Below are 27349 nucleotides of genomic sequence, written 5' to 3'. Positions count from 1 at the left end.
GATTTTCTGGAGTAACATGACCAAAACTGAATTAACCTATCTCTCCTTAGAAGTATAGATCCGTGGTCACCAACCGGTCAATTGCATCGACTGGTCAATTGCAAGGCCTTGATGAGTCGATCGTGAGGCGTTCGGGTACCCCCACCCCCGAGAAGCCCCACTACCTACCTCCAGTGTAGTGCCAGCTTCCTGGGGGGTGGATGGGAGTCCTGCCTGCAGCTTCGCGCCACTTCTGGGGGTTCCAGAAGTGTGCTGGCTGCTCCCCTCCCACAGCTCTGTGGCATGCTGGGTGCGCTGTGGGAGGGGGTATCGGCCTCGGAGGAGGAGTGTGGCGGCTTCCCTGAGCTGCAGGAGGGGTGAGTCGAGCGCAAGGGTTTGGCTGCACCGCAGGAGGGGGGTTTGGCCCTGGGGCAGGTGCATGTGGGGGTTTGGCTTTGTCACGGGAGGCATGCACCGGCCCCAGAGGAGGCACGTGCCAGCTTCCCTCGGGGGGGGGGGGGCGGGTGCAAGGGACTCTCTGCCCCCAGTGCCCTGCATTCCCCACTCCCCTGTTCCCTCTCCCCACTCCCCAGCCTCAGAAACCTGTCCCCACTGGCACCCTGTCCCTTGCCTTCCAGGCACCCTGTTCCCTCTCCCCTGTCCACAGCCGCAGAAACCTGTCCTCACTGGCACCCTGTCCCTTCTTCCCATCCCCAGCCACAGAACTCTGTCCCCACTAGCACCCTTCCCCAGTACTATGTCCCCTGCTCCCACCAACACAATTGGGGCCACATTAGTGAAGCTCGGGGCGGGGGGGAGTTGGAGGAGGGTTTTTTTGCATCTCACTTGTGTGGCCCCAACTCACTTTTCTGTGGGTCAGTGACCCCTGACTCAAAACAGGTTCCCCGCCCTTCTCAGAAATAAAGACAATGCAGAAACTTTTTGTGTTTGACATAGTATTTTATTTGAAAATGAAGCCTGGCCAACAAACCCCCAATTGGGGCCAAGCCCCCACCTGGCAACAGCATCATGACACTCCTGCATTCCCCCTTCCCCAGACCCTACATCTGAGCCTATCATACACTGGAACCCCCTGCCCTGAGCCCCTCACATACCCTAACCCAAATTCCTGAACCCTCACATCCAGAAGTCTGTGGCTTACTTAGTACCCTAACCCTACATCTGACCCCAACACTGCCCGGCCTGGAGCCCCCTCCCCGAGCCAGCGTTCCCTCATCCACCTCCTCCTGCATCCAGATTTCCTCCCAGAGCTTGCACCTCTCACCCCTTCCCACACCCAAATCCCTCATTCCCACCCCAGAGCCTACACATCCTGTCTCAACCCAGCGAGGGTACGGCTAGACTGCAGGAGTCTTTCAGGATTCCAGAGATATCCCAGAAAAACTCTTCTGCATCCAGGGATGCATTTGTTCTTCCACTTCTTTTAGTGGAAGAGCAAACATGATCTTTTGGTCACCCCTATATTCCTCTTTCCACGAGGAATAAGGGGGCTTCCAAAAGAAGGGGTTTTTCTGACATTTGGTCAAGTCTAGACAGGCCAAATGTTGGAAAAACTTCTTCCTACAGAAGAATTGCGAAAAAAGCAGCAGCAGTATAAGGGTTGGGGATAGCAAGTGATGGAGAGGAGGAGAATAGAGAGGGCAGGGCTTCAAGGAAGGGGCAGGGCTTCAAGGAAGGGGCGGGGCGGTAGATCTTGTCTTGTTCTGTCATTTAAAAAGTGATCTTGGGTGTAAACAGGTTGGAGACCACTGGTATAGATAAATGATATCCTAAAAATCAAACGTCATGTATCATAAGTAGCACCTGGTATTGAGAGGTTATAACAAGCTTAAAGACACACACACATACACAAATAAATCCATAGCTACATTTTTCTCCTCTGTCATGTGTGATCATCTTACTAATTAAAAGTAGTTTATCAATATTATTTTTAGCCATGCAGTCTCAGCCTAGATGTTTAAACTGCTTTGGAAGTGATTTCATAATCAGATAAGCAGAAGCTTAGTTGTCATAAGATGGGCTGATCCATCAGGGCCAGGAGTGGAAGGAAAATATATTTTAATGAATAAATGGAGAGGAAATGTTGATAGTTTTGTATTACAGTGAAAGCCACTGAGTTTATGCCTATCTTGCTGCTGGGAGCACATAATATTTCCCACATTTAATAAAAGAAGAAATAGCTGATGGTTCCCTTATTGGATGCTTGTAGCATCTTTAATATTTCCATTGTCTGAAGTCCAACTGGTAGTTAGTCCAGTGACAATGCTGAGATTAAAACTATGATTTCCATCCATCTGGCAACCTAATGATGGCTTCTTACTCCTATGTGTTGACTTTTGAGCTCTGAACAAACTGACAGTCCAAAACCATTACCCTGTGCCACTTAATAAGGAATTTTTTGAGAAGCTCCAGTTGGCCAAAACATTTGCCAAGTTGGATTTTGGTAGGGCCTACAACCTTGTCCAAATCAGGACAGACAATGAATTAAAGACTGCATTCTTCACCGATGCCTGCATTTTGAATATTTTTCTTTGCCTTCTGCGCTATGTAATGCTATGGCAATGTTCCAGTATTTTACCAGTTATCTCTTCTGGGACATACTGAATTGATTCATGGCTATTTATTTGGATAATACTGAATGATATTCTTGTTGAGTTTCCCCCCCCCCCCCCCCCCACCACCACTACAAAACCCGCAAGTAGCATGTACACCACAGTCTGAACAGATTGTGCCCAAACCAGATAAGCTCGGAGAAGCTCCCTTGCCTATTTTATGTCCATCACATCTTATTCAAGCAACAACAAACAGGGACCTGCTTCCCCAAGACCACCAAACTACTAACATTTGTCAAACCCTAAATTATCCACTAATCTGCCAAGCTCAATATTTCATTTGAAGGATTGGTCTGCTTAATTGTAGAAGGCATCTTTACATCCCAGAGGGCCAGCTCAATCTCAGGATGTTAAAGAAGTGACATGATGCACTGGCTGCTGGTCACTTCAAGCCACTTCAAAACTCAAGACCTAGTGTTAGATAATTTATATTAGCTAAGGCTGATTACTGACATTAAGAGATACGTTAGTTCACATCATCTCTCCTATTGAAGACAATGCCTACATGCCAAACCACACATCAATAGTCTTTGCCTATCATTTTTTGACCCTGGTCACTGGTATCCTTAGATTTCATTGTAAAACTACCTTATTCCCAAAGTTGTATGGGTATCCTCATTACTGTTGATTTCCTTATTGAGATGGCATATTTTATTTCCACTTGCTCCCTGTCGAGGGGTGTGTTCTCCCTCGGCATTGGGGCTGCCTTGCCAGATAATGTCCCCACGCGTCAGCCCCTCTGTCCGTTCTCTATGACCTTCTATCAGGGTATATACCACCCTTGCTGTGCAACCCCAAATTACATGTCCCTCTATCAAGATATATATGGCCCTTGAGGCCTAGTCACAAAAAAGCCTCTCCTGGCCAGGGAGTCGTTTGTCCAGGGTAGGGGAAAGGGGCAGTGGGGGGACCTGGACCCTCCCTCTCCACCGGGTCCCAGCCCAGGGCCCTTTAGACAGGGCCTATGGCTCCTGCCCGCTCGGCGGGGAATCCGGCCGCTACACACCGAGCCGCTCTGTCAGTCCTTTGCCCTGGGCTGCTTCCTACCACGCCCTGGTCCCCATGTAGTCTGCTGGCCTCCAGGACCAGTCCTTACCAGGGGCTTGCGCTTGCTTTGTGGATGCTCCTCCCTCCCAGGTGGTGATGGCTGCTGGCATTGCTCCGGGGTCAGCTGCGGGCAGCGGCTGCGGCTGCGACTGCTGGGCCGGTGGCTGCTGCTGCGGTTCCAGCATCAGCCGCTGCAGAAACACGTGTCAGGTATGTGGCCTGACCTACTTCCCCCAGCTCCCTTCTTAACTGCAGGGCTCTCTCCGCTTTTATACTCTGGCTCTGCTGGGAGCATGCCCAGCACAGGTGGATAGGCAGGGCTTTCTCAGCCAGCTGGGCCAGGGCTACTCTCTGCCCTTCAGTGCAGGGCTTGTCTGCCCCATCACACTCCCTCCTCACCTTCCAGGAAAAGACCTGTATTTTCCTAGATCACGTTCCAGCTTCATGGGTTCACATCCTGATTTTGGCACAAACTCTGCAAACTTTTAAGACTGAAACATCAAATGGTCTGGTAACACTTTATAGACTAATAAAACATGTGGATGATATCATGAGCTTTCATGGGCACAGCCCACTTCTTCAGATGACCAGCTGTGCCCACGAAAGCTCATGATTCCATCTACATATTTTGTTAGTCTATAAAGTGCTACCAGACCACTTGTTGTTGTTTTTTCTAGACTAACTCGGCTACCCCCTGAAGCTATTAAGAATGGAACTGCTTACTTCCTCATTCTACCGCCCATGGACCAGTGGGCAGACAGAACAAATGAACCAAGATCTTGAACACTTTCTCAATTGTCATCAACATTACTGGGTTGTCTTTCTTCCATATGCATAGTTTGTGTACAGCTCCACCCATGCATCTACCCAACTTAAAAAATACTGTACAAACTATGATTTCTATCCTTGCCTCCAGTCAGTTGCACTTACAGATGTCAAAGTTCCTGCTGCAGCAGATCTAGTTGCCCATCTTCTAGAACTTATCAAACATTTGGAAGCTGCCAAGGATGCTTACGAATATGATGCCAGCCAACAAATGCCAAGCCCCACCAACCTTGTTGGTAGGATATCCACATCTTCCTCAGCCAAACTGGGCCATCAGTGCCTAGGCGCATTTAAGATCACAGTGTAAATTAACCCACTAGCATTTAGTCTCCAGTTTCCAGAATTCTTGAAGGTCCACTCAGTTTTCTGTGTGTCATGTCTGAAACATTATGTGGAGAATCCCTTCCCTGACCACTGTGATTCATCACCATCTCTTGTAGATATCCAAGGCCAAGAGAAGTACCAAGTTTGGGAAATACTGGCCTTTAAGTAAATTCAGGCTAAAAGCTATTATCAAGTGGACTGGGAAGTTTATGGACCAGAAGAGCAATCATGGGAGCTGATAGAAGATCATGGGAGCTGCCTTCCATCAGAAATACACTCTAAAACCTGATCCTGTTGCTCCTATGAAGGTGGGGATAATGTCAGAGGCCTAGCCTGTGCAGAACCAATCTCCTGGCAATCTAGAGAGCACAGATGGCCCTGACAGAAGCTGTCTGAGAGTGCCACATGGTTGACTGAAGTTGATCTTAGGTTCAGTAGTAGCAGCAGTTCAGCGGCTGCTCAACATATACAGTAAAACTCCATTGGTCCGGCATCTGACGGTCCAGCACTCCTGATGGTCCGGCACCATCAGGAACCCGGAAGTGCTCCGCAGCTGGACCATTGGAGCTGCTCTGCCCCCAGCTTCCCCGATTCAGCCGTTGCTAAAACTGACCAGCAGCTGAATCGGGGAAGCCGGAGGCAGAGCAGCTGGGGCGCTGCCAGGTAGGTCCCCTAGCGCTGCCCCTGGGGGCTGCGGGACCAATCCGGCAGCACCCCAGGCGTCCTGATTCAGCCGCTGCTGAAATTGACCAGCGGCTGATTCCAGGAAGCTCGAGGCATAGCTGCTCTGCCTCAGGCTTCCTGGAGTCAGCTCTTGGTCAATTTCAGTAGCGGCTGACTTGGGGACGCCTGGGGCAGAGCAGCTGGGTTGCTGCTGGGTTGGTCCCGCACCGCCACTCCTCGGCGCTACTGGATCAACCCGGCAGCACCCCAGCTGCTCTGCCCCAGGCGTCCCCAAGTCAGCCGCTGCTGAAATTGACCAGCGGCTGACTCAGGGAAGCCCGGGACAGAGCAGCTCTGCTTCGGGCTTCCTGGAGTCAGCTGCTGATCAGTATCAGCAACATCTGACTTGGGGATGCATGAGGCAGAGCAGCTTGGGTGCTGCCGGGTTGATCCAGTAGCGCCAAGGAGCGGCGCTGCGGGACCAACCCAGCAGCACCCCAGCTGCTCTGCCCCAGGCGTCCCCAAGAGCAGCTGGGGTGCTGGCTGGTTGGTCTCGCCACGCCAAGGGTCGGCGTTACCCCGACCAACCCGGCAGCACTCCAGCTGCTCTGCCCCAGGCGTCTCCGATTCAGCCGCTGCTGGTCAGTTTCAGCAGCGGCTGAATCAGGGACGCCTCGGGCAGAGCCGGACTATCAGAAGGGGGGGCTATGAGGGGTCTGGGGTGGCACCCCCCCCACCCCAGCAACCTCATAGCCCCCCCTTCCGGTAGTCCGTCATATCTGATAATCCGGCACCCCCTGGGTCCCAAAGGTGCCAGATTATCGGAAGTTTACTGTACCTTATCAGTCAGCTGCATTTGGACTGTCCCTACATCTGTGCTCTCTAGCCTTGCTCCAGCCCCAACCTTTACCTGCTCTTGGCTTCACTTTTGGACACCCCTGTTTGTATTCAACACTACTTGGTAGGCGGGACTCTTGCTCCAGCCACTAGGCAATACTGCCCATGACTTGGACAGCATCAGGTGGTTACTATTTGTTGTTCTTGTGATAGTAATTCTCTCAGTCTAGTATCCTAGCATTTAGTTATTTTGTTTCTACTTTCGGTTTTAATTGACTTTGGTTCAAGAAGCTTATAAGAAGTTGGCATTAAATAAGGGGGAGAGGCATTTTTTTGTTTTTCTCCTTCAGCCATAAGCCCCTGAACTGTGATCCCAATAAAGCATTGTGTGGTGATATTCCAGCAGTGCTACATAGGGCATTCTTGAATCCTCTAGGATTTTTATTTTTAAAATCAATTCTCTGTTGTTTGTACTGAGTTGTCTACTAATTGATTTAACTGCATTTTAAGGGGTACATGTGATGTTTGTGAACCGAGACGTCAAAGAGACTTCCCAGCATAACACACTCATGAGTTGCAGACTCCTATGGAATTCTGTCATGAGCGAGCTGCAATGAATGGTGTGTTCTTACTGTGTTGTGCAACAGCTCTGGGTTTTTTTAAGAGTAAATACTTCACTAATAAGAGGAAATCCAATCTTTCTCATTTAATCCAAATAGGCCTTTGCCAGACTTTGGACTGAGATTGAGGAGGAATTCAGGGTAGTTTCAGTGGCTCTCTTCTATTGTGTTTCCTGTATTAACTGCAGATTTCTTGATAATTTGTCAGTGGGATCATTCATGTCTTACCAGAATAACCTCTGTTCTTATGTTATCCAGTATCCAGATGGATATCATGGCTTGCTCTTAGCATTTCTGACCTCTTGTTGTGAGGTGTTACAACGTGGATGGACCATGCCTCGCAGTGAGAGGATATTTCTGATTACCTGTCCATGTGTGACAAGGCTTGTTAATTAGTGCTCATGGTGATGGCAGTTTTTGTGATTTAGGCACTGGGTCATCTGGAGTTGGGTTCAGACCCTTTCACACAGGCCACCAAGCAAAAGTAAGATTATTAGAGCTTTAATTTACCACCGACCCAGACAAGATTTGAACTGTGAGCCTAGAGATTCCAACCAGGCTCTAGCCTATTAGCATCTCATTGATTTGTCTAGGTTACCTAGGGAATTTTTAAACATGAAAATTGAGATTTTGGTATCACTAATGTTGACTGGACGTGGATACATCTTCCTGAGGATTCTCCCCACAGCAGGGGTACAGAGACATCATACTTGCTTCTACACCACCCTTCATCCTGGTGTTACGGACATGAGCAGGGAAAAGGAACATGGCTGCAGCATTCCTATATCCTGCCTATACTTAGTTGCTGGGATTGTTGGCAACCATGGGAAGCTTTGATGCTACTTTAATGTATTCCAAGAGCCAGGCTGGTCCCAGAATTGGAGGAGTCTAATAGTTCATCTTTGTTTTGTGACACCCTCTTTTTAGGTATAGAGAAGTAGGAAACCATTTTAGGAGCTTTGTTCATGTTCAAATGTTATTTCAAAATAGACTCAGATTGATCACTGTTTGATGGGTGACTGGGAAATGCAACAGTGGGCCCCACTGAGGCAATGGACCTGCAGTGGATGTAAGATCATTTGCATACTAAAAATCTAGGGACTAGAATGCTGTGAAAGCTGATATGTATTAATGAAGTCTGTTTAGATAATTATATAGGTCTTTATATGGTAGCTGGTGGCAGTATTTTTGCCATATTTGTTAAATATTAACTAGGCTAGAATCATCAACTGACAATAGAGGCTAGTGACCTGTGAAAACAAGTAGGCAAAAGTGATGTGTAAAAGTGAATTTAAGGGCCAGTTTTCAGCCATAGCTTGAGATTAGAGTGTATAGTGTCTGAGTCAAATAGGAGAGATCCTGCATGCCCAGAGGGTTTGTCCACTGCATTATATGATTATAACTGAATCAAAATATTCTAGTGACATTGTGAGCCACATGTATCAAGGAAGCCCAAAGAACCTTAAAGTCACCATTCTTCTATTTTCATGTATATTATACATAAATCTGACTCCTGAGTCTAAGCCCCACGTGGGATGCCATTCCATCCTCACTGAACTGTATCCTCTCCTACGTTCTCTTTCCTCTCCCTACTGGCCCCACCCTGCCTATTATGTAATCCTTTCCCTGCTGCCTCCCTCTTTACCACTTTCATACTACCATCTCCTTTTCTTGACCCCAGATCCTTGGACATGGCTGCTGCCTTATGCTATTCTGCTTATTATGTGCACTCATTTTGGCTGCCATTGGAGTAATTCTCACATCACATTCCGAGAGCCCAGTCCCTATTGGCTTAATGTTGAAAAAACAACAAATAGTCTGGGAGCACTAACAAAACATGTAGATGGCATCACGAGCTTTCATGGGCACAGCCCACTTCTTCAGAAGACCAGAGTGTTGGCTGTCTAGGACCAAAATAAATAGGGGAGACAAGAAGAGGGGTGGCCCGTCTCACCTCTTTATTTTGGTCCTAGACAGCCAACACTGGTCATCTGAAGAAGTGGGCTGTGCCCATGAAAGCTCGTGATGCCATCTATACGTTTTGTTAGACTATAAAGTGCTACCAGACTATTTGTTGTTTTTTCAGTTTACCTGTACAGACTAACTCAGCTACCCCCTGAAGCTGGTTTAATGTTATAATTCATGCGCATTATGTCATAGGTTGAAAGGTATGGACAAGATCTAATCCTTCACAGCTGAATGAATTCTATTTTACATCGATTTTAATGTGACACAATATAAATGTGTATGATGAGAACATTGTGAAAGGAGGCTTCTGGTTGGCTGATGGGTAAATACCTGGCAATCGGTCAGGACTTTAAATTAAAAAAAAAAAAAAAAAAAAAAAAAAAAAACTTGTTCCCTAAAAATCATGTAGATCTTTCAGTTCACTGTTATTTACCTGTGGCTTTCCAAACACTGCACAAATGCAAAATGTGATAAATCATAGACTGCTACAATTGGAGTGGATCTTGAGAGATCATCAAGTCCAGTCCTCTGCACTCACAGCAGGACTAAGCACTGTCTAGATCAGGGGTGGGCAATAATTTTTTAGAAATTTTTGAAGTGGCCCCAGGCAACACGAGAAGGGGCGGGGCCTCAAGTGGAAGGGGCAGTGCCAGGATACTTCCCTGCTTCCCCACTCACAGACAATAATTGGTCTGGGGGTGGAGGAGCATGTGAAGTCTTTCCCCCCCCCAGAGGTTCCCCTTAGGTGCCAATGTTCCTGGCGGTGGGAGGAGACTTTGCGTGCTCCCCTTTCTGCACCCAGGCCAATCAGGGCTTGGGGGCGGAGGAGCACGAGAAGTCTTCTCCCGCCCTGCCAGGAGCAGTTGGTGCTTAGATGCGATGTGCACTCCTTGCAGGCCAGAGGAAACTGTGTGCACTTCCCTCCCGCTTTCAGGCCCTAATTGACCTGGGGGCAGGAAAGCAGCAACGCCTCCACGGGCCAGATCAACCCCCTTGGTGGGCCAGATTCAGCCCACGGAGGCCCTTTTGCGCACCCCTAATCTAGATCATCCCTGATAGATGGTTACCTAACCTGCTCTTAAATATCTCCAATGGTGGAGATAATAAAAAAGTGACAGCATGACAGGACATGGAAAGTATGCACCATTTGCATTATATGAAAACAAATATGCTATCTAGCCTAAAATTAAAAATCAAAGACACCAGTGAACAGAGAATACATACACCCAAATTGCAGCAATCATGATGGGCCAGTATTGGGTACCAGTTAGCTCAGAGAAACACATTGAAATAAATTTCAAAGATTCACAAATGTTGCAGTAAGGGAGCTACCTGGAAAAGGGGCTGTTTTAACTTGAGCAAGGATATTTTATTAAAATAAAAATAATAATTTGTACACCCAGCATTTTAATTGTTTTACAATCACTCTAAGAGGTGTAACTATACTAGAAAAAGGTACCTGCACTACATAGGTGGTAGAAAACAACAGAATGCACCAATTGTGTGAGAGTAGCCAATATACGTTCACAACATGTCCTCTGCTCATTGTAACATTTATTGTGATTGGTTAATACCTATAATTGTAGAGGAGTATACAGTTCATGTATTGAAAATATACTGCATTCTTTAGTATACTGCATCTGTTCCCTGAATCTACATAGTGCTGTATCTGTATTATGTATCTGCTACATGAGCTCACACAACATGTTTTATCTACTGTAAAAATAGGCTGCATATATTGCATGTATGCTGCTATTCTCTTCTATACAAGGGCACCTTTAAAGAAAAGTATTCATAGATTTTACTGCATAACTTATTCTTCCCTTCCCTTCCCTTCCCTTCCCTTCCCTTCCTGAAAACCCTGTTGTGTAGTCTAGCTGGCACAGAATGGCTGCGTGTTACACTCCAGACATCGCTACATTCCAGCAATGGGAGAGTGATCCTTATATATGCAGTTTATAAAGTGCTTTCAGATCCTACTGGATGAAAGGTGCTCTATGAACTGTAAAACAAACTACTATTCCTTCAATGTCTTTTATTCTGTACACATTCAAGCTCTGAACGATTAAACCTCAATGCATTTCTGCTGTACACTGAGCTCTGGCTGCCAACTTCAAATCCAGATTTAGAATACCCATAAATTGACAGGTTCACTTTCGGGCTTGGATCCAGCTCTGATTTCAACCTAGTGTAGTCTAAATTTCCTTCTCAAAATAAGTGCAATATCTCAATGGTGCAAGTGAGTGAACTTTGACATCATGAGTTTCTATTTCTATTATACAAGATAGGTACATGAATAACTCTTATTTCTTCTAAAGGGAGTTAAGCAAATGAAACTTCCTGTTGATGAAGAGAAAACTAGAACTCAATGTTGTATTTGCATTCAAAAACTAATACACAATGTTGGCTTCTCCAGCAGCATTAATAGGCCACATTCTGCCATAGAATAATTGGCGGTAATAATTTAGGAGTTGAATATAACACAAGATGTTATAGAAGGTGGATTTCTAATGAACATCAGAAAATAGCATATATGTTTTAACTAGCAATCAAGGTATTTTGTGACCTAGAGGGTATTTGGGCATTACTTATTTTCACATAAAGAGTATGTTAGCTATTAGAAGAGCGTTTTCGACTTTCTGTTTTGCTGTATTTTAAAAAAAAACTAAACTCCTGCACAAGCTTTATCATATAGTGGGCCAAATCCTGTATTCCGTGCTGATGCAAAACTTTCACTGAAGTTAATTGACCTGAGATATTATTGTTAAATTTAACAAGTAGAACTGATTTCCAGAATTCTTATTGTCCACTACCAGAATACCAGGTTGCTGGTGATTCTGGCATGGTCAATTCCTGCAATATAGTTCTATGTTCCAGATCACAAATTCTGATCACCATCCTTCTCCAGAGTTTGCTTAGGACTACGTGCCAATGGTGTAATTTAGAGCTGCCTTATGGTTGCTGTAACTGATGCCAAAGCTGGCACAAACTGGTCCTCAGAATTAAGGAGCCTTAACTGCTCCTTGACTATAGAAGATCTTTCATTAGTCTGAGACTGTAGGGATGATCATCAAGATTTGCAAATGGATCTCTAGGAATTGATGAGGTTTGAATTTTGTCTTTGTTCTTTGCTTGTTTTACATTGTATATTTCATTGCTGTTTGCCATGGTAAAGTACAATGTCTTGGTGAAGTAAACACTTTACGCATAGGAAATGCTCAGTAAATTGAAAATACAGCAGGGACTGATAATTTCATCTTTAAGTCACCTGTTGTCCAAGCATGTGTCCATAGAGGGATAGCCAGAAACACAAGTGAGGCAGGGAAGGGAGGAGCAAGATCAAATGCCCGAACTAGTTGTTTTGGGGAAGACTAAACTTTCATAATTTAGACTGTGAGCAATAGTGAGATACAGTTCCACAGTCAAATGTATGCAGATAAAAGGTCCAGTCGGCAATGTTTTGGGAGGAACTCTGTTGAACATAGTGGTAAAGAGTGATAGGCATGGCTGGAAATAAGGTGACCTGTTATTTGTACATCCGAGGCTGTGTCTAGACTACATGCCTCTGTCGGCAGAGGCATGTAGATTAGACAGATCAGCAAAGGCAAATGAAGCCGCGATTTAAATGATTGCGGCTTCATTTACATTTACATGGCTGCCGCGCTGAGCCGACAAACAGCTGATCAGCTGTTTGTCGGCTCGCCGCTAGTCTGGACGTTCCCCCTGTCGACATCAAAGCCCTTTGTCGGCAGCCCCGTTATTCCTCGTGGAATGAGGTTTACCGGGGCTGCCGACAAAGGGCTTTGATGTCGACAGGGGGAACGTCCAGACTAGCGGCGAGCCGACAAACAGCTGATCAGCTGTTTGTCGGCTCAGCGCGGCAGCCATGTAAATGTAAATGAAGCCGCGATCATTTAAATCGCAGATTCATTTACCTTTGCTGAACAAACAAATCTACATGCCTCTGCCGACAGAGGCATGTAGTGTAGACATACCCCTAATGTTGAAAGCCAAACTATATGTTTGGTTTCTATTCTCTGTAAAGCATGTTTTTGGTTGTATTGTCCATTACTTTTGTGTACACTAATTTAAATGTTTTTCATTTATGTTACTGTCTGCATGGATTTGGTGTTCAACTAAGTTATTTTACTTTGTCATTATTGGGTTTCTTTAGCCTTCTTTCATATTTATCTTTTGTTTTCTTAATTTATTACTTACCTTACCGTGGCAATGTATCTTATTGTGGAAATGTCTAATAAAAAGAACATTAAAAATGAAATGGCCCTAAGATCCACACAGAACTCTAGCCATGAAGAGATGGACAGTGCTGGAAAATGTCTTGCTCCAGGAACAGATTTTGGTGGGTAGCATCACTCAGTCAATACCAGATTGATGAGCCTGAGCTACTTTAGTAACGATTTCCTTCTGTCCAAAATGTCATAAATGTCTATCACCGCATCAGAAACCTAAACCCAGGTCTGATTGAAGTACCATTTGTTTGCCCCGAAAAGAAAGATGTACATAGCGTCATGTCTCAGCCCTACTGTGAGGGTGGAATGGGGTAGAGTAGCATCTCAAAGGAATGGTTTGCCCTGTGAGAAGCTGATGATTCTGATTTTCATAGGGACCAAATGGCAGCATGGAGTGGAATGGGGGAGGGGGAAGGAAACCAAGAAAATGATTCAAAGTCCTAACTTGATGTTGGAGGAGGTTGGCAGGGACTGAGGATGGGAACTCACATAGCAAAGGATCATTTGGTCTCTGTCAGTCTGGCAAAGAAAACTCAGCTTCAGGAAGCCTCCCATATACCACCTCTTTGCCCTCCCTTAGCCACCAAATTCCCCCTTCGATCAATGCTGCTCAGGTAAGTAACTGATCCAGTGCATGGCAGTTGCTGATTAGTGCATGCTGAGGTTGATAATGTCTGCATGTGTCTGTGTGCTGACCACAGTAAAGTATTCTGAAACCACAAAAGCGGGCTAAAACAGTGCTGCTTTTTAAATTTTTTTAAAGATTATTTCACAGTTTCCTCCCAAACTTCTAGCCATGAGAACGGCAGCCAAACTAGGGATAGTCCCCTGTTGTACACATCACTGGCAAAGTACAAGATGGGGAATAACTCAGCACTCAAAACACACAATCTGTTTAAGTAAGCTAGAAAGAACAGCTATTCTCTATGCAGAGAGCCCGATAGAAAGTTTGTTTTCATTTGCCTTGTTGCCTGTATGGGGCTCTTGTGCTTAATTACTGTATTATGCTTCATTAAGAAGCTGAATGTTAATGGAATTTAAATCTTAGAGCAGCAGCAAGACAGCTAGAGCCCAGACTTGCAAGATGTTAATCATTTCCTGAGACACAAGTAGTACTCTTCGCTTCAGTAGATTTTGGCATGAACTCAGGGTGCTCAAGACCCCATAGGATTGGATCCCTAAGTCCTACAGCTAATTGAGTAGTAGAATGGACTGGACAATCAAAAGGCAGATTTTGAATATTAATTGCCAAAGTCTATTTCAGAAGTCTCTGAAAACTCCCGTGGGGTTAATCTAGCTTCATATTACTCATTGCTTCCCTACCACAACCCCAGTGTGTCCCTATTTCTAAAATGGCAACTGCTGCAAATGGTAGAGTTTAAGGGTAACAAATTCATTCTGCTCTATAAACAGAGCTGAGGAGTGCTTTAGCCACCAGCAATAGATGTGGACTGGATCCTCTCTTGAAGTCTACAGCCAAGTACAACTGTTTGCAGTGGAACTGCTGAAAAAAGGAACTAACGGCTTTTCCTTTCCAACACTCTCCAGCAATACTGTAACATACTGTTTGAGTGACAAAAGTGTGACTAGTTGATTAATGTTATTGATTAATTTTGCTATTGTAACTACCAATGAAGAACAATGAACTACCAATGAAGAACATCTTGCCGCTAAAAGACTTTAGGTGTATGGGAAGGAGGGTTGGTTGGTGGTTTTTGTTTGTTTTTAATCCCCAAGATCGTGCCCATATTTATCCTTGAAGTAGGTGGATCAGCATATGTGTTTGACACTCAAAATCCATATTTGGTGGGAGTAGGCTGAAATTATCATCATAAACTGTGGCAAGCCTGCCAATTGCACCATAGCCACATGGGACCGAAGTTGGGTTGATTTTATCTTTTGATGGGACCAAGTGGCAGAAAAAATGTACTTTGGTTGGAGCGTTTATTAAGAAAGTGCAAATCCAGAGTGTCGTATTTTAACACCATAGACACACCTTGTGTGACACTGCCAAGCCCTAGATTCCTTAATCAGTGCTCTCAACAAGGCTATTTTGGCTGAGTCAGGACTGTGGGATTTTGCCCAAAATATCCTATTGGGGTGTTAACTTTTTTGGCATCTCTCAGACCTAAGTGAGGATCAATTTAACTGCTTCCAATCTTTCTCCTGGTTGACTCCTACATCTCAGCTAGACACATCCCACAGAGGGGGCCTGATATTGCGATCAAATTAGCACAAACCCATACTCCGGAACCCCCTACCTTGCAATCTGTGTATTCAGCTTTGCTCCCACAGAGTTTGAGAGAGAAGGACTCAGAAAGCCCACTGGTCCAGGGAGGCTGATGACATCTCAAAGTCTTTGCAAATTATGCAGAAAAATGGTATGGTAATGGCATAGACAGCCCCTTTAAAGGCAGTGGTGTCTAGAACTTAACCCAGCCCTGCCCAGTCACATGACATGGCTCCTTAAGATTTTGAAAGATTCTGATATATATGAGGACCTATGAGACATTGTAGAGAGGAAGTGGCACTTGGGAAGAAATCCTGTTGCTATTTATTTAGGGGCCCAGAAACAGGAGCTTTGCAGAATGGGCAGAGCAAGGTCCCCCTGTTCTTAGGATGATCATTAACAAAGAGGGTGAGATTATAGCTGTCTCCTCCCTCATAGTAGGAGAGGACTGGCCTGCTGACCCCTCTGATCCTGGCAACCAGCTGGAGCAGAAACTAGCTAAGGCACTACAGCTGGTTGAAATCATAACCCAGCTCCAAGGAAGAACACTGGGGACTCCCATCTTAAGAGCGTGTGACTGACTGAAATAGAACCCAGCTCTGGGAGGAAGGCTGGGGCTTCCTAAACCGGAGCAAGAAAACTTATCGGGATTCTGAAATGGTGCCAGAATGGCAATGAACGTGAGCAACAAAGCAGTATGATACACTTTGCAAAGAGAAGTAATAAACCAGACCCTATGGAAGGGATCTATGTTTTGAACTAATCTGATCTGGGTAATTGATTGAAAGAACCCGAGTCGGTGCTGAGGACAATGCACCTCTAGGGTCAGGATGGACCACAAAAGAGCAAACTGGAGGGCAGCTTTCCCATGTCCACGTGATAGCAGTAATGGAATGAATATGAACAGCTGCAGTTGGGGAGGAGCAGAAGTGCCCAAAGAGGGAGTTGGTGTATGGGGCACAGACATTGTCTCTGGCATTCCCATGCCCGTTTCTGGATGATGCAGTCCTCCAAAGAAATTCTGGCAGGCCTCTGGGAAATCTGGAAGACACAACAAAAACAGTGGGCTCTACCTCTGGGTAGCAGAGCAGAGCAGCACCAAACCATGCTGGAGAACCTGTGTAAGGCAGCTGAGATTGGCCTCGGGATGGAGAAAAAAAGGAATTTGTGACCACTTCCTCTCTACTAATATTGCCTAAATCAGGGGTGGGCAATAATTTCTGGAGAGATGATTGGAAAGCAGTCAAGGGCCGCACTTTCTTGTGGAGGGATTGCAGTGTTTAAGATGGAGGTTGAGTGCAGAAGGGTGTGCAGGGTAAGGCACTGGGATGCAAGAGATGGTGTAAGGTCTGAGAGAGTTTGGGAGTAGGGGGGGGTTGTGACTTGGTCAGGAGATGGGGGCGTAGGGTCAGGGAGGGGCATGTGTGCAGGAGAGGATTCTGGCCTGGGAGAGGGGCTCTAGGAGGTGGTGCAAAGTCTGGGAGGGAGCTGTGACCTGGGAGAGGGGCAAAAGGAGGTGCAGACTACAGAGGGGGTGGGTAACGACTTGGAGTGGTGGAATGGGATGCAGGGTTTGGGAGGGAGTGAGAATGCAGGAGAGGATTCTGGCCTGGGGGAGAAGTGTAGGAGGAGGTTCAGGGGCCTGGGAGGAAGTTGTGACCAGGGGTAGGGGGTACAGAGGGTTTGGATGGTGAACCGGGGGAGGGAGTTGGGGTGCAGGAGGGGCAAGGGTGCCAGAAACAGGCTCTGGCTGAGAGGCACTTACCCAAGCCAACAGCCCTGCAGCATGCCCAAGGCAGTCTGGGCTCCCTGCCTGCTGCAGCCCCAAATCATTTAAAGCTGCAATCTGCAAATCACATGTGGCTCTCAGCTCCTGGCGGGGGAAGAGACTTGCACTGCTCCCATCCTCCAGGTCAATCTCCCAGCTCTTATTGGCTGGTTCTTTCTGGCCAATAGGAGTTGAGGATTGGGCTGGGGGTGGAGAGATTGCATGAAGCTTCCCCCCTCCCTGCAGAGCAGAGACACCCGCAGAGTGAGCTTTAAACCATGCAGCTATGTGCCTGAGGGTCCCAGCAGGGTGGTCTGCGGGCCGGATCTGGTGGCTTGGTGGGCCGGATCTGGCCCCCAGGCCATATTTTGCCCGGCTCTGGCCTAAATCCTTGTATAATATCAGACCTCTCAGAATTCGAAAGAGCCATGCCCCATAATCAGGGAGAACTGCTCCCTGGGCACCGTTGCCCTTAATGGGACATACTACTCCATCACCCTTCTGTTGCATCTCTTTCAAATCAGACAGAACAGTGGCCAGCTGACTCTCCTGGGCATGACCAGGTGCGTAGCCGCTAAGAAACTGTACAACACGATGGCTGTGTCTAGACTGGCAAGTTTTTCCGCAAAAGCAACTGCTTTTGCAGAAAAACTTGCCAGCTGTCTACACTGGCCGCTTGAATTTCCACAAGAACACTGACGATCTCATGTAAGAAATCAGTGCTTCTTGAGGAAATACTATGCTGCTCCCTTTCCGGCAAAAGTCCTGTTGCACAAAAGGGCCAGTGTAGACAGCTCAGATTTGTTTTCCGCAAAAAAGCCCCAATCGTGAAAATGGCAATCGGGGCTTTCTTGCTCAAAACCCCGTCTAGATTGGCACGGACGCTTTTCCTCAAAAAATGCTTTTGTGGAAAAGCGTCCGTGCCAATCTATACGCTCTTTTCCGCAAATGCTTTTAACGGAAAACTTTTCCGTTAAAAGCATTTGCGGAAAATCGTGCCAATCTAGACATAGCCGATGGGTTTTATTTCACCCTTCTCTGCTAACTACAAACGTGAAGTGCTGCACTCAGCAATGCTATGGGGATTTATGCCTTTCCCTGGAGGAATTTGGGAGCACAAAGCAATGCAGAGATTAAGAAGGAAACATAAATACATGAGGTTAGGTCCTGAGCTAGTGAGAGTCAGGACTGTTCCGTCAGAGTCAACAGAGTGAAGCTGATTTGTACCGGCTGTGGCCCAGTATGCTCCTCTGTGAATTTTTTCATATGAAACACAGAAGATTTGAGCCCATTTTCCTCACAAAATTTAGTTCACAATGTAAAAGGAAAAGAATGATCCATGGAAAGAAAAAACACGATACCTACTCCGCCACCATTGGAGATGATCAAATCCAGAGCCAAGCTTTGTGGCAGGGACCAACCTCTGCTCTGGGCTGAACCAAAACCTTGTATCTAAATCTACCTACATATAGGGCTTTCTGGTTTCAGATTTGAAATTTTCATGTAGGGGCCCTTTTCTATCCTTCTCTACTCATTTTTTCTGGGTACTTCTTGAGCCCCTCCACTATTCTGTCTTCACACAGAAAAATATATGTGACAGTTGATTTGGCATCATCTTCTGAAAATTTCATATTCTAGACAATGGATTTTGTTTCTTCCTCACTTCACATTTCTTTCTGATCCATACAGGCTGAACCTCTCTAATCCAGCACTTTCTGATCTGTGGTCTGGCATGATTTTAGTTAGCCAGATGTCTATTTTATCATAGGTGTGGCCAACTTTCCTGCGGTCCCATAAAGTTTCTTTACAGCCACCATCCTGGCTCTCAGTGTTCTGTGCTGTTATTTAGCTCTAATTTACCCCTAAATGTCCTCTAAGAGCCTACTAAGCGGTGGAAGTGTTGGTCATGCCACTAGACAATACTGACCTCCTGTGGTTCAGCACCAGTCAGGTCCTGAGGGTGTCGGACACGAGAGGTTCAGCCTGTACTAGCTCAACCTTTTCCACTTGATTGACACATTTATCCTCTCAGAACTCGAAGGTGCAGAGAGTGTTGGTGATTTGCCCAAGTTCACACACAGGAAGTCTGCCAGGCCAATACAGAAGGCTCTGCAGATGGCAGGAAAGAAGTGGGGAGATGGGTGTCCTGATTCAAAGGCCTAACCCCTGCTAGCTAGTCACTTGTCAGTTATTCCTTCTGCTGCTTTAACAGCCCTAGGGCTGGAGCTCCAATCTCTATTTGTAGACTCATTCTCTACTCTCCATGAGACCACACAACCCTTCTATCCTTACTCTGCTCTCAGCTGCCCCATTCCTCTGAACTGCCAAGCCCTGGAACAATTTAAGCATGCATAGATTTACTCCTCACCTCAAGCTGGACGGTCAAACATGGAGGCAACATGGGATTGGGGGACTGGATGCCCCTTTTACAGCATAGGAGCTGACACACTGTTAGTGGACTGCCTCTCAGTTCTCCCTCCCCTTGGCTCCCCTTAGCCCCAAACCTCCTCAGTTGACAACTCCCCTCCCTTTTCTTGCAATAGGAACTGGAGACCAGTGGCCAAGACTGGGCCAAGTTATGAAATTTTGCAAACTACACACTATTCATGTGAAGAAAAATTTTAACAAAAATCTGCCAACATATGGAGGGGTAGTAAATTGTACTCCATGTGTGGGCATGTAATTTCAGGTAATAGCAGCAGCTGCCAATTCTCCCTGGTGATTTTTTCTTGTTTGACAATAATACTCTTCTATTTAAAAAAAAAATTGAAATAAGCCTACGGGAATATCAGATCTCTGCTTCCTCTAATGGGTTTTATACAGAGCTTATTTTACGTTACTGTATTTGCTAAAATAGCCATTTTTTGGTAAAGTGTTATTTATTGGTGTTTCAAAGACTCACTCAATGAGCCAAGAGAAACAAACTACACTATGAAATTGACTACATACAAAATGCTTTCAAATTTATAAACAAACTGAAAAATAAAGAAAAATATTTCTTCTCTGATCTCTTCCAGTTAGAGTGTTGTTAGATATAACTTGTAACAAATAGTAGGTTAAAAAATTGTAGCCAGAGGGAGGTAGAATTGGGTTAATTTTCATACCATCACTCAACAGTTCTTGAGCCCGAGAGAGAGAGTGTAATCCCTCTGAGATAATGCTTGTGGACAGACTTCAGTGTCTGAGCTGATCCCCTTTTTGTTGAACATTCGGCTGAACTTCATTTCATAGATTCCCAGGCCAAGAAAGACCACAGTGTTCATCTACTGTGACCTTCTGTATAGCACAGTTCAGAGACCATCTCCAAAATAATTTCTAGAGCAGAGTTTTTAGAAACACAGCCAATCTAGATTTGAAAATTGATAGTGCTGGAGAACCCACTACGTCCCTTGGTAAGTTGTTCCAATGGTTAATCAACCTTGCTGTCAAAAATATACAGCTTATTTCCAGTATGAATTTGTCTGTCTACAACTTCTAGCCATTGGATCGCCATACATGTTAGACGTATTAAATCTTTCTCTGCTAGACTGAGGAGCCTAGTTGGACCTCCCTAGTCTGGAACCCTTGGGACCTGACCAGTCCTGAATGAGGAGCTTTGCTGCACCACGGGCAGTCCCCTGCCACTGGCCTCCCAGCCCACCATCCCGCTCTGCTTCTGGCTCCTTGTGGCTCATGCCTGGCCCTGCTACCTTTGGGCTCAGGCTCCAGGCCAGCCCTGCTGATGCTGGGCTCTGGCCCTAGCCCCCCTGTCTCTGGCCCAGCCAGAGCTCCTCAGGGTCAGAGTTCCTGGATGCCACTGTAGCTGGCGCTTCCTGGCTGCTGTGGCTGGAGTTCCTGCCATGCTGCCTGACTCCTCTTCCATGGGGCCCCCAGCCGAGTCGCCAGCCTCTCCTGCCACGCTGCCAACCCCGCTTCCAGACTTCCCTGTACCTGGGCTCTGTGGTCCAGGAACATCTGTGGTCCTACTGAAACATGGATATTGCCAGACTGGAGAGTCACGGTCTAGGGAGGAACAACTTGTCTTAAATATTCGTTCTTCATGTAGCTACTTATAAACTATATTCAGTTCACTCCTTAACCTTCTCTTTGTTTAGCTTAAATAGACTGAGCTCTTCCAGCCCTAGGATTCTATGATTCGATGAATCTGTCACTATAAGGCATGTTTTCTAATCCATTAATAATTCCTGCGGCTCTTCTTTGAAACCTCTCCTCTTCATCAAGATCCTTCTTAATTGAGGGGACTCAGTCCTGGATAAGGATGCCAGCAACATTCTAATATAATGCTTAATACAGAAGTAAATAACCTTTCTCCCACTTCTCAGGATCACCATGTTTATGTATCCCAGGATCACATGAGCTCTTTTGCCCACAGCATCACATTGGGAGCTCACATTCAGCCAGGTGTCACTAGGGATGTGAAGGTTTAACCTCACCCTTAACAGGCCTACCAGTTAAGGTTAACCTTTGGTGGGGATGGAAATGCTCCCCACCTCCCATGGGAAGGGGGCTGCTCCAGTCCCGCAGGGGGCCCACCATGGACAGAGGGGGAGGGCTGCTTCAGCTCAGTGGCAGGCAGGGGGGTCACTCCAGACAGGTTGGCCCCTCCCTCCCTCCCGCCCAGCCCATTCCCCCTTTAATCAGTCAACCAGTTAAACAATATGTTTAGTCAGTTAGCCAATTAAATGGGATTTTACATCCCTAGTATCCACCAGGCCCCCTAAATCCTCCCCCATGTGGTAAGTATGGCCTGTGGTGCACTGTGGGCTCAGCTACCTGAGGCACATGGAGAGGCTAAAATTCCAATGGTTATGTTACCCCAGATTTACTGCCTCTATATAAGCACTGGCATGGGTAGGAACCACCTACTCCCATCACCACCAATAGGTATGACATTTATCCCCTGCACGCTGCTACATCTGCCGCCTCTCAACCATTTTAGGCTCCTGCTCATCGTGATCAGTCATGGGCCAGCTGATTGGGCAGGCTGGTCTATTTTACAGTGCAGCAGCTTAACTCACCACTTGGCTTTGTTCTTCTCTTTGTTTGTTCCTCTAGGGAAAGTCTCTGGCAGGCAAGCGCCTCACAGGCCTGATGCAGTCCTCTTGACAGCCTCAGCCCGACACGCTGTCGCTGACATTCCTGAAGGACCACTGCACTCCACCCCCATGGAGGAAGATTCATTTTGGGGAGAATGGGTCACTGCAAGAGAGGACGCAAATGAGAGTGAGGGCAGACAAAGGAGCGCAAGGTGGAGAGATCAGCTCACCGGAGGTTCCTCTTTTCATAGTTTACATCAACACTTTCTTACGTGTACAGCTTTGTAATGACATTGAGTTCTATAAAAGTACTTGGTTTCCTACTTGGTTTCAAAGGAGCACACTTCATTGTATATGAAAGGTCAACAAGACAGAGGGCTTAGTAGCATATGATGAAAGGAATCAGTCCCAACCATAACCTAGAGACAGAAGAGCTGAGCGAGATCAATATTTACCCATCATTTCTTCTCTCCCTGGTAAATGCCACCACCATCACTGCCACTTGCTCTCTTTCTGGTGATCATCCAAGTCCAATAAATTACCTACCTGAAGCTGCTTCTCCTGCTCAAAAAATGCTTAATCCACATCTCCTGCGGATAAGAGCAATTTCATTGACTATATATTTATTCTTTCCTCTCCTTTTTTAAAACAATGGTTGAAAGGGCACTTTTTAACTCTTCACTTCCTGTCCTTCCAAGAGCATGTAGTATGTCCAAAGATACATGGCTAGATCATCAGCTGAAATCAGTGGAGTGTTTATGATTTCCATGAGCTGAAGGTCTAGTCCATACAATCAGATTCTGATCTCTGTGTAAATCGTCTGCCTTCAGCGGAGTTACTCTGCATGTACAGTAGCACAAATGTGATCAGTGTCTGCCCTGTGGTCACCAGGCAATGTTAGAGCTGTAAAAAGCATACACACCTACGGTAATATGTTTTATATTGTATTTGGTTTCCTATTTATTTCAAGTTTTTGTTACATGCCTATCAGTTTTTTCAATTTAATTCAAAACAGCTTGATCTGAACCACTTTGGGGAAACTCCTAGCCACTCCAAATAGAGAAGGTGAAAACCTGCTATCCTTTATGCAGGTGAAGCTAATTCAATTGACTTCAGCTGGTCACTTAGGAGTTACACCTGAGGGCAAAATTCAGAGAGGAACAGGTTCCTGGTTAAGGTAACACAAGGGTGAAGCAGAAGCATGTTGTGAATAGGTCAGGAATTTTGATTCAGAGGCCACTTTTTGAATAATAATGGGCACTGCTTAGACCTTGCTTTAATTCTCAGACACACCACTCCCCTGGGATGTGCCATTTCTAATAACATTAGAAAAATGAGGATTGGCTGAAACTGCATGTGACCATCATGCCCAAGAGTACAGGCTGAAAAAAGATCCAATACTGTTCTCAGTAGTCTCCGTAAGAGCTGAGAAATGTGTCTTGGGAGGAGGAGGAAGAAAGAACTGAAGTACAGTAATTTATTTGGCTAATAATAATAGCCATGTATAGTAGCTGCAGAAGTAAAAAGTGACCTGTAGTCACCTGCAACATATTGTGCATATTCAAAACTTTCCAAAACCAATCATTTCCAAATATAATGCAGTTGATTTATGTCACAATAACTGCCTAATAAGTGATGATAGTTTTAAGTTCATGAACTAGCAAGTGGTTCAGAATAAGTACGTCTGTTGCCTTTCTTCACTCACACCCAGCTAACATGTCTTTGGTGCACAAGGTAGAAACTTCTGAAAGGGTTCTAATCCTGCATTCCTACTCAGGCAGAGCTATCTAAGCCACCTATGTACAATACATGCAGATGCACTAGCATTTAAGCTCTATGCATATTCAAAACTAGGGTATCACAATTTCTATCAGGAAAAAAAAGACTGGTCCTCTTCTCCCTTCCCTCTGAAATGAAATGCTGCCCATGGGCACCTTATTGCTTACAGGAAACTCATGGTATGTTTCAGGATACATCAACGGATGTTCTGCCTAAGAGAGTGCAGGATCAGGCCCTTTGCCTGTATGGATACACAGTACAGCTTTGAGAGGTGATATGTGCTACCTTTTGCTATATTATCCTAAATAGTATGTTAACCTACAGCCTCAAACTAAACTCTTCCCTTTTGTATACCAAAACCACAGCTGAGTCCCAGGATTGCAGAACTACTACATCAGGGCATGCACACATACATGTTAAGATGATCTCATGGCCCAAAGTGACATTGGTCACCTTCAAGATATTACTTTGTCCATCCCCACTGGACCAGATTTTCTGTCCTTTCCTGCACCCAGCCTCTGGTAATAATGGGGCCGTCTGCACAGCCAGCCCAGTTGGGTATCCATAAGCACTCGTATCTGCAGCCATCCCTAACAGTTTGAGATTGTGATGGCTGGCCTCCCAAAGGTATTTTTCTGTGTAAAGCACAGTGGCACATGTCACTGGAGTTTTATAAAACAATTCCTGCTTCCACCCCAGGCTATTTTACTGTTGCATGAACGCTGCTGTGGGCAGAGGCTTTTCAACCCTGTCAGCTTTGCTGATAAGGAGAGATTCTTATAAAATTCCAAGTCAGGCTGCGCAGAGTGATCACGAGCAGGGTGTGTATATGAAAAGTAAAGCATCTGGTAGTGTGTTCTGTGAGGGGCAGGCAGGTGGGCTGTGCGCACTCCGAATGTTAGGGGGAGAATGTAGCTGCTTTCAGGCAGGTAAAAACAGTTATTCACACTGAACTCCTAGCCCCAAACTGAGCTGTTGCTCTGCTCTGGAATGCTGGGTTCTGAAGGAGTGTGCAGCTGGAGCAACTGAGCAAAGGTGCTCTGAGCTATTCTTTCCCCATAGGACACATGCAAGCAGAATGCCTCATGGGGCTTGTAAGGAGTATGCTATATTGCTCCTTACCCATTGGTGCTACCTCATGCTGGCAGGTGTACAGGGATGGAGAAACCTGGCCATCTTCCCAGCAAGAAGTACTGGTATTAGGATATGCCTTGGATCTGTGCAGCTGTCCCCTTCCTCCTTTTCTGCCGGATATCCGGGTCAGAAAGGGCAAAAGTTAGTGACTCCTCTGTGGCTGTGCACTGTAAATAGCATGCTGAGCATAGAAGTTTTACAGACACAGTGTGTCTATGCATGTACCCAAGGGGGCCTGGATGTCGAACAAGTTCCTAGCTAAGTGAACACACATGCAATCTAATCTGTTCAACAATGACTAGAGAAGCAGCCAAAGCTGCATTTTCTCTGGAGATCAGAAAGCTCTGCTCCTACTTGGTTTTCTGACTCAATTTCTTCAAAAAAAAAAAAAAAAAAAAAAAGGAAGACAGCAGCCAAGTCCTTCTGAGGACACACATAATTGCTCTGCATTTGTCTCACTTTTTTCAGTATTTATATGCAACTACTTCTATACAAACTGCGTTCTTGAATTGGTTTTAATGCCTGTATTCATGCCATGTGAATGTGATGCTACTTTTGTCTGCTCAGCAGGATCCCATTGGGCATAGCAACAGCAATCCTGCTATTTTACAGCGTGTCTGGTGTGTTCCAACTACCTCACCATTGTGGCAATGAGTTAGCAAAGCAGCTTTATACACACACACACGCATGCGCTAAATGCAGTTGTTTCAGGGAAAGGCCTTATGCCAATTAGCAAGGTGGAGGGCTTCTAAAAATCTCAGTAGCATGGAAGCCTTTTATAAAGCTTCCCATTACTGCAGGGCTACTGCTGTGAAATATGACTATAAAATTGGCTTTGGATAACACAGGTGCTTCTGGATAATGCAGGGAAGTAGTATTCGAACAAGGCAGGAAGAAGGCTCCACAGGGCAGTGCAGGCAAATGTTAGATTATGGCAATAATAAGATACCCCAGACTAGTACAAAGTACTCTGAGTATATAAGGTACCACAGAATCCTTCACTGAAATAGTATCTTGGCAATGCAACTATAAGATGTCACAACATTCTATTATAATAATACCAGGATAATGTAGCAATAAAGCAACACAGGACACTGAAGTAAGGTAATATTTGGATAATGTATCAGTAAAGTGCCATTGGGATGCTGCAGTAAATTAGCTTGGGGATAATGCAGTAATAGCGTGTGCCAGGAAACTGTGATACATTAGGAGCAGGGTCGTACAGCACTATGGCACCCCAGTATGTTTCAGTAAGAAGATGCTTCAGTAAGTAATAGCAAGATAAAGAGTAGCAGGATGCTGTAGTAAAATATCACACTGCTAAAATGCTGCAGTTAAATACCACAAGATACTGTCAATGGACAATGTAGACAAAATGCTTCCACTCGAGACCACAAAAAAGTTGCTGCAAGATAACGAGAAATGTTTTAGTACTCTCTACAGTTGTTCATTTGTCACTTTGCTTTTAACGAAGCTGGAGTAGTAAGTAGAACTCCAACGTGGCACTCACTGCTATTGTCTGAAAATAAACGACTAAACTCAAAGTGTCTGAGCAGCTAAGTTCTTGTAAGCCATATGCTCATATTCAGGTAAAAGTCCCACAAACTTAAATGGGGTCTTTGCCTTGATAAGGGCTTTGGGATCCGGTTCTTTGATTCTTTTGGTTGAGTGGTGGGGTTTTGCATGAAATTATTGAATTCCTGCAAACAGCAAGATACTGAATATGAATTTTACTGTTCTGCTTCCTGAAATGCACAAATAAAATGAGCAGCCTGGAAAATTGAATCCTGCTCACTTACTTGCATGCATGCACATGAGCCATGCACCTCTGTCTTTTTTCTGACTGAGTCTCTATGGACTATTGAGCCTAATCAGGGTGAGGAGTCTGAACAGCAGTAGGTACGTCTAAACTACATCCCTTTATCAAAAAAGAGATGTAAATTAGACATATTGAAATTGTAAATGAAGCCGGGATTTGAATTTCCCGTGCTTCATTTACATAATGGTGACCGTGGCTTTTTTTTGAAAAGCCGCTTTTCGGGAAAAAAAACACAATTAAGACGGGGATCTTTCGACAGAAATGGCCTGTTTCGAAAGATCCTCTAACCTGAGGATCTTTCAAAACGGGCCATTTCTGTTGAGAGATCCCCGTCTTAACCGTGGTTTTTTTTCAAAAAGCAGCTTTTCGGGAAAAAAAGCTGTGGCTGCCATTATGTAAATGAAGCATGGGAAATTCAAATCCCGGCTTCATTTACA

At 45.5% G+C, this 27349-nt stretch overlaps 1 protein-coding gene across 5 annotated transcripts in view; it reads left to right on the top strand.

Moving 5' to 3' along the window:
* RGS6 (regulator of G protein signaling 6) overlaps positions 1-26811 on the top strand; it is a 505151-nt gene extending 478340 nt beyond the window's left edge. For all 5 annotated transcript variants that reach the window (XM_075927285.1, XM_075927284.1, XM_075927286.1 and 2 more), the window contains one exon: positions 22200-26811. In XM_075927285.1, the coding sequence (XP_075783400.1) occupies positions 22200-22250 (51 nt within the window). In that variant the 3' untranslated portion in view covers positions 22251-26811. The remainder of the gene's footprint in view (positions 1-22199) is intronic.
* The last annotated feature ends 538 nt before the right edge of the window (positions 26812-27349 follow it).

This window comes from Pelodiscus sinensis, chromosome 4, assembly GCF_049634645.1.
Source record: "Pelodiscus sinensis isolate JC-2024 chromosome 4, ASM4963464v1, whole genome shotgun sequence".
NCBI classification, from domain to species: Eukaryota; Metazoa; Chordata; order Testudines; family Trionychidae; genus Pelodiscus; species Pelodiscus sinensis.
This window is presented reverse-complemented; position numbering and strand designations above follow the sequence as displayed.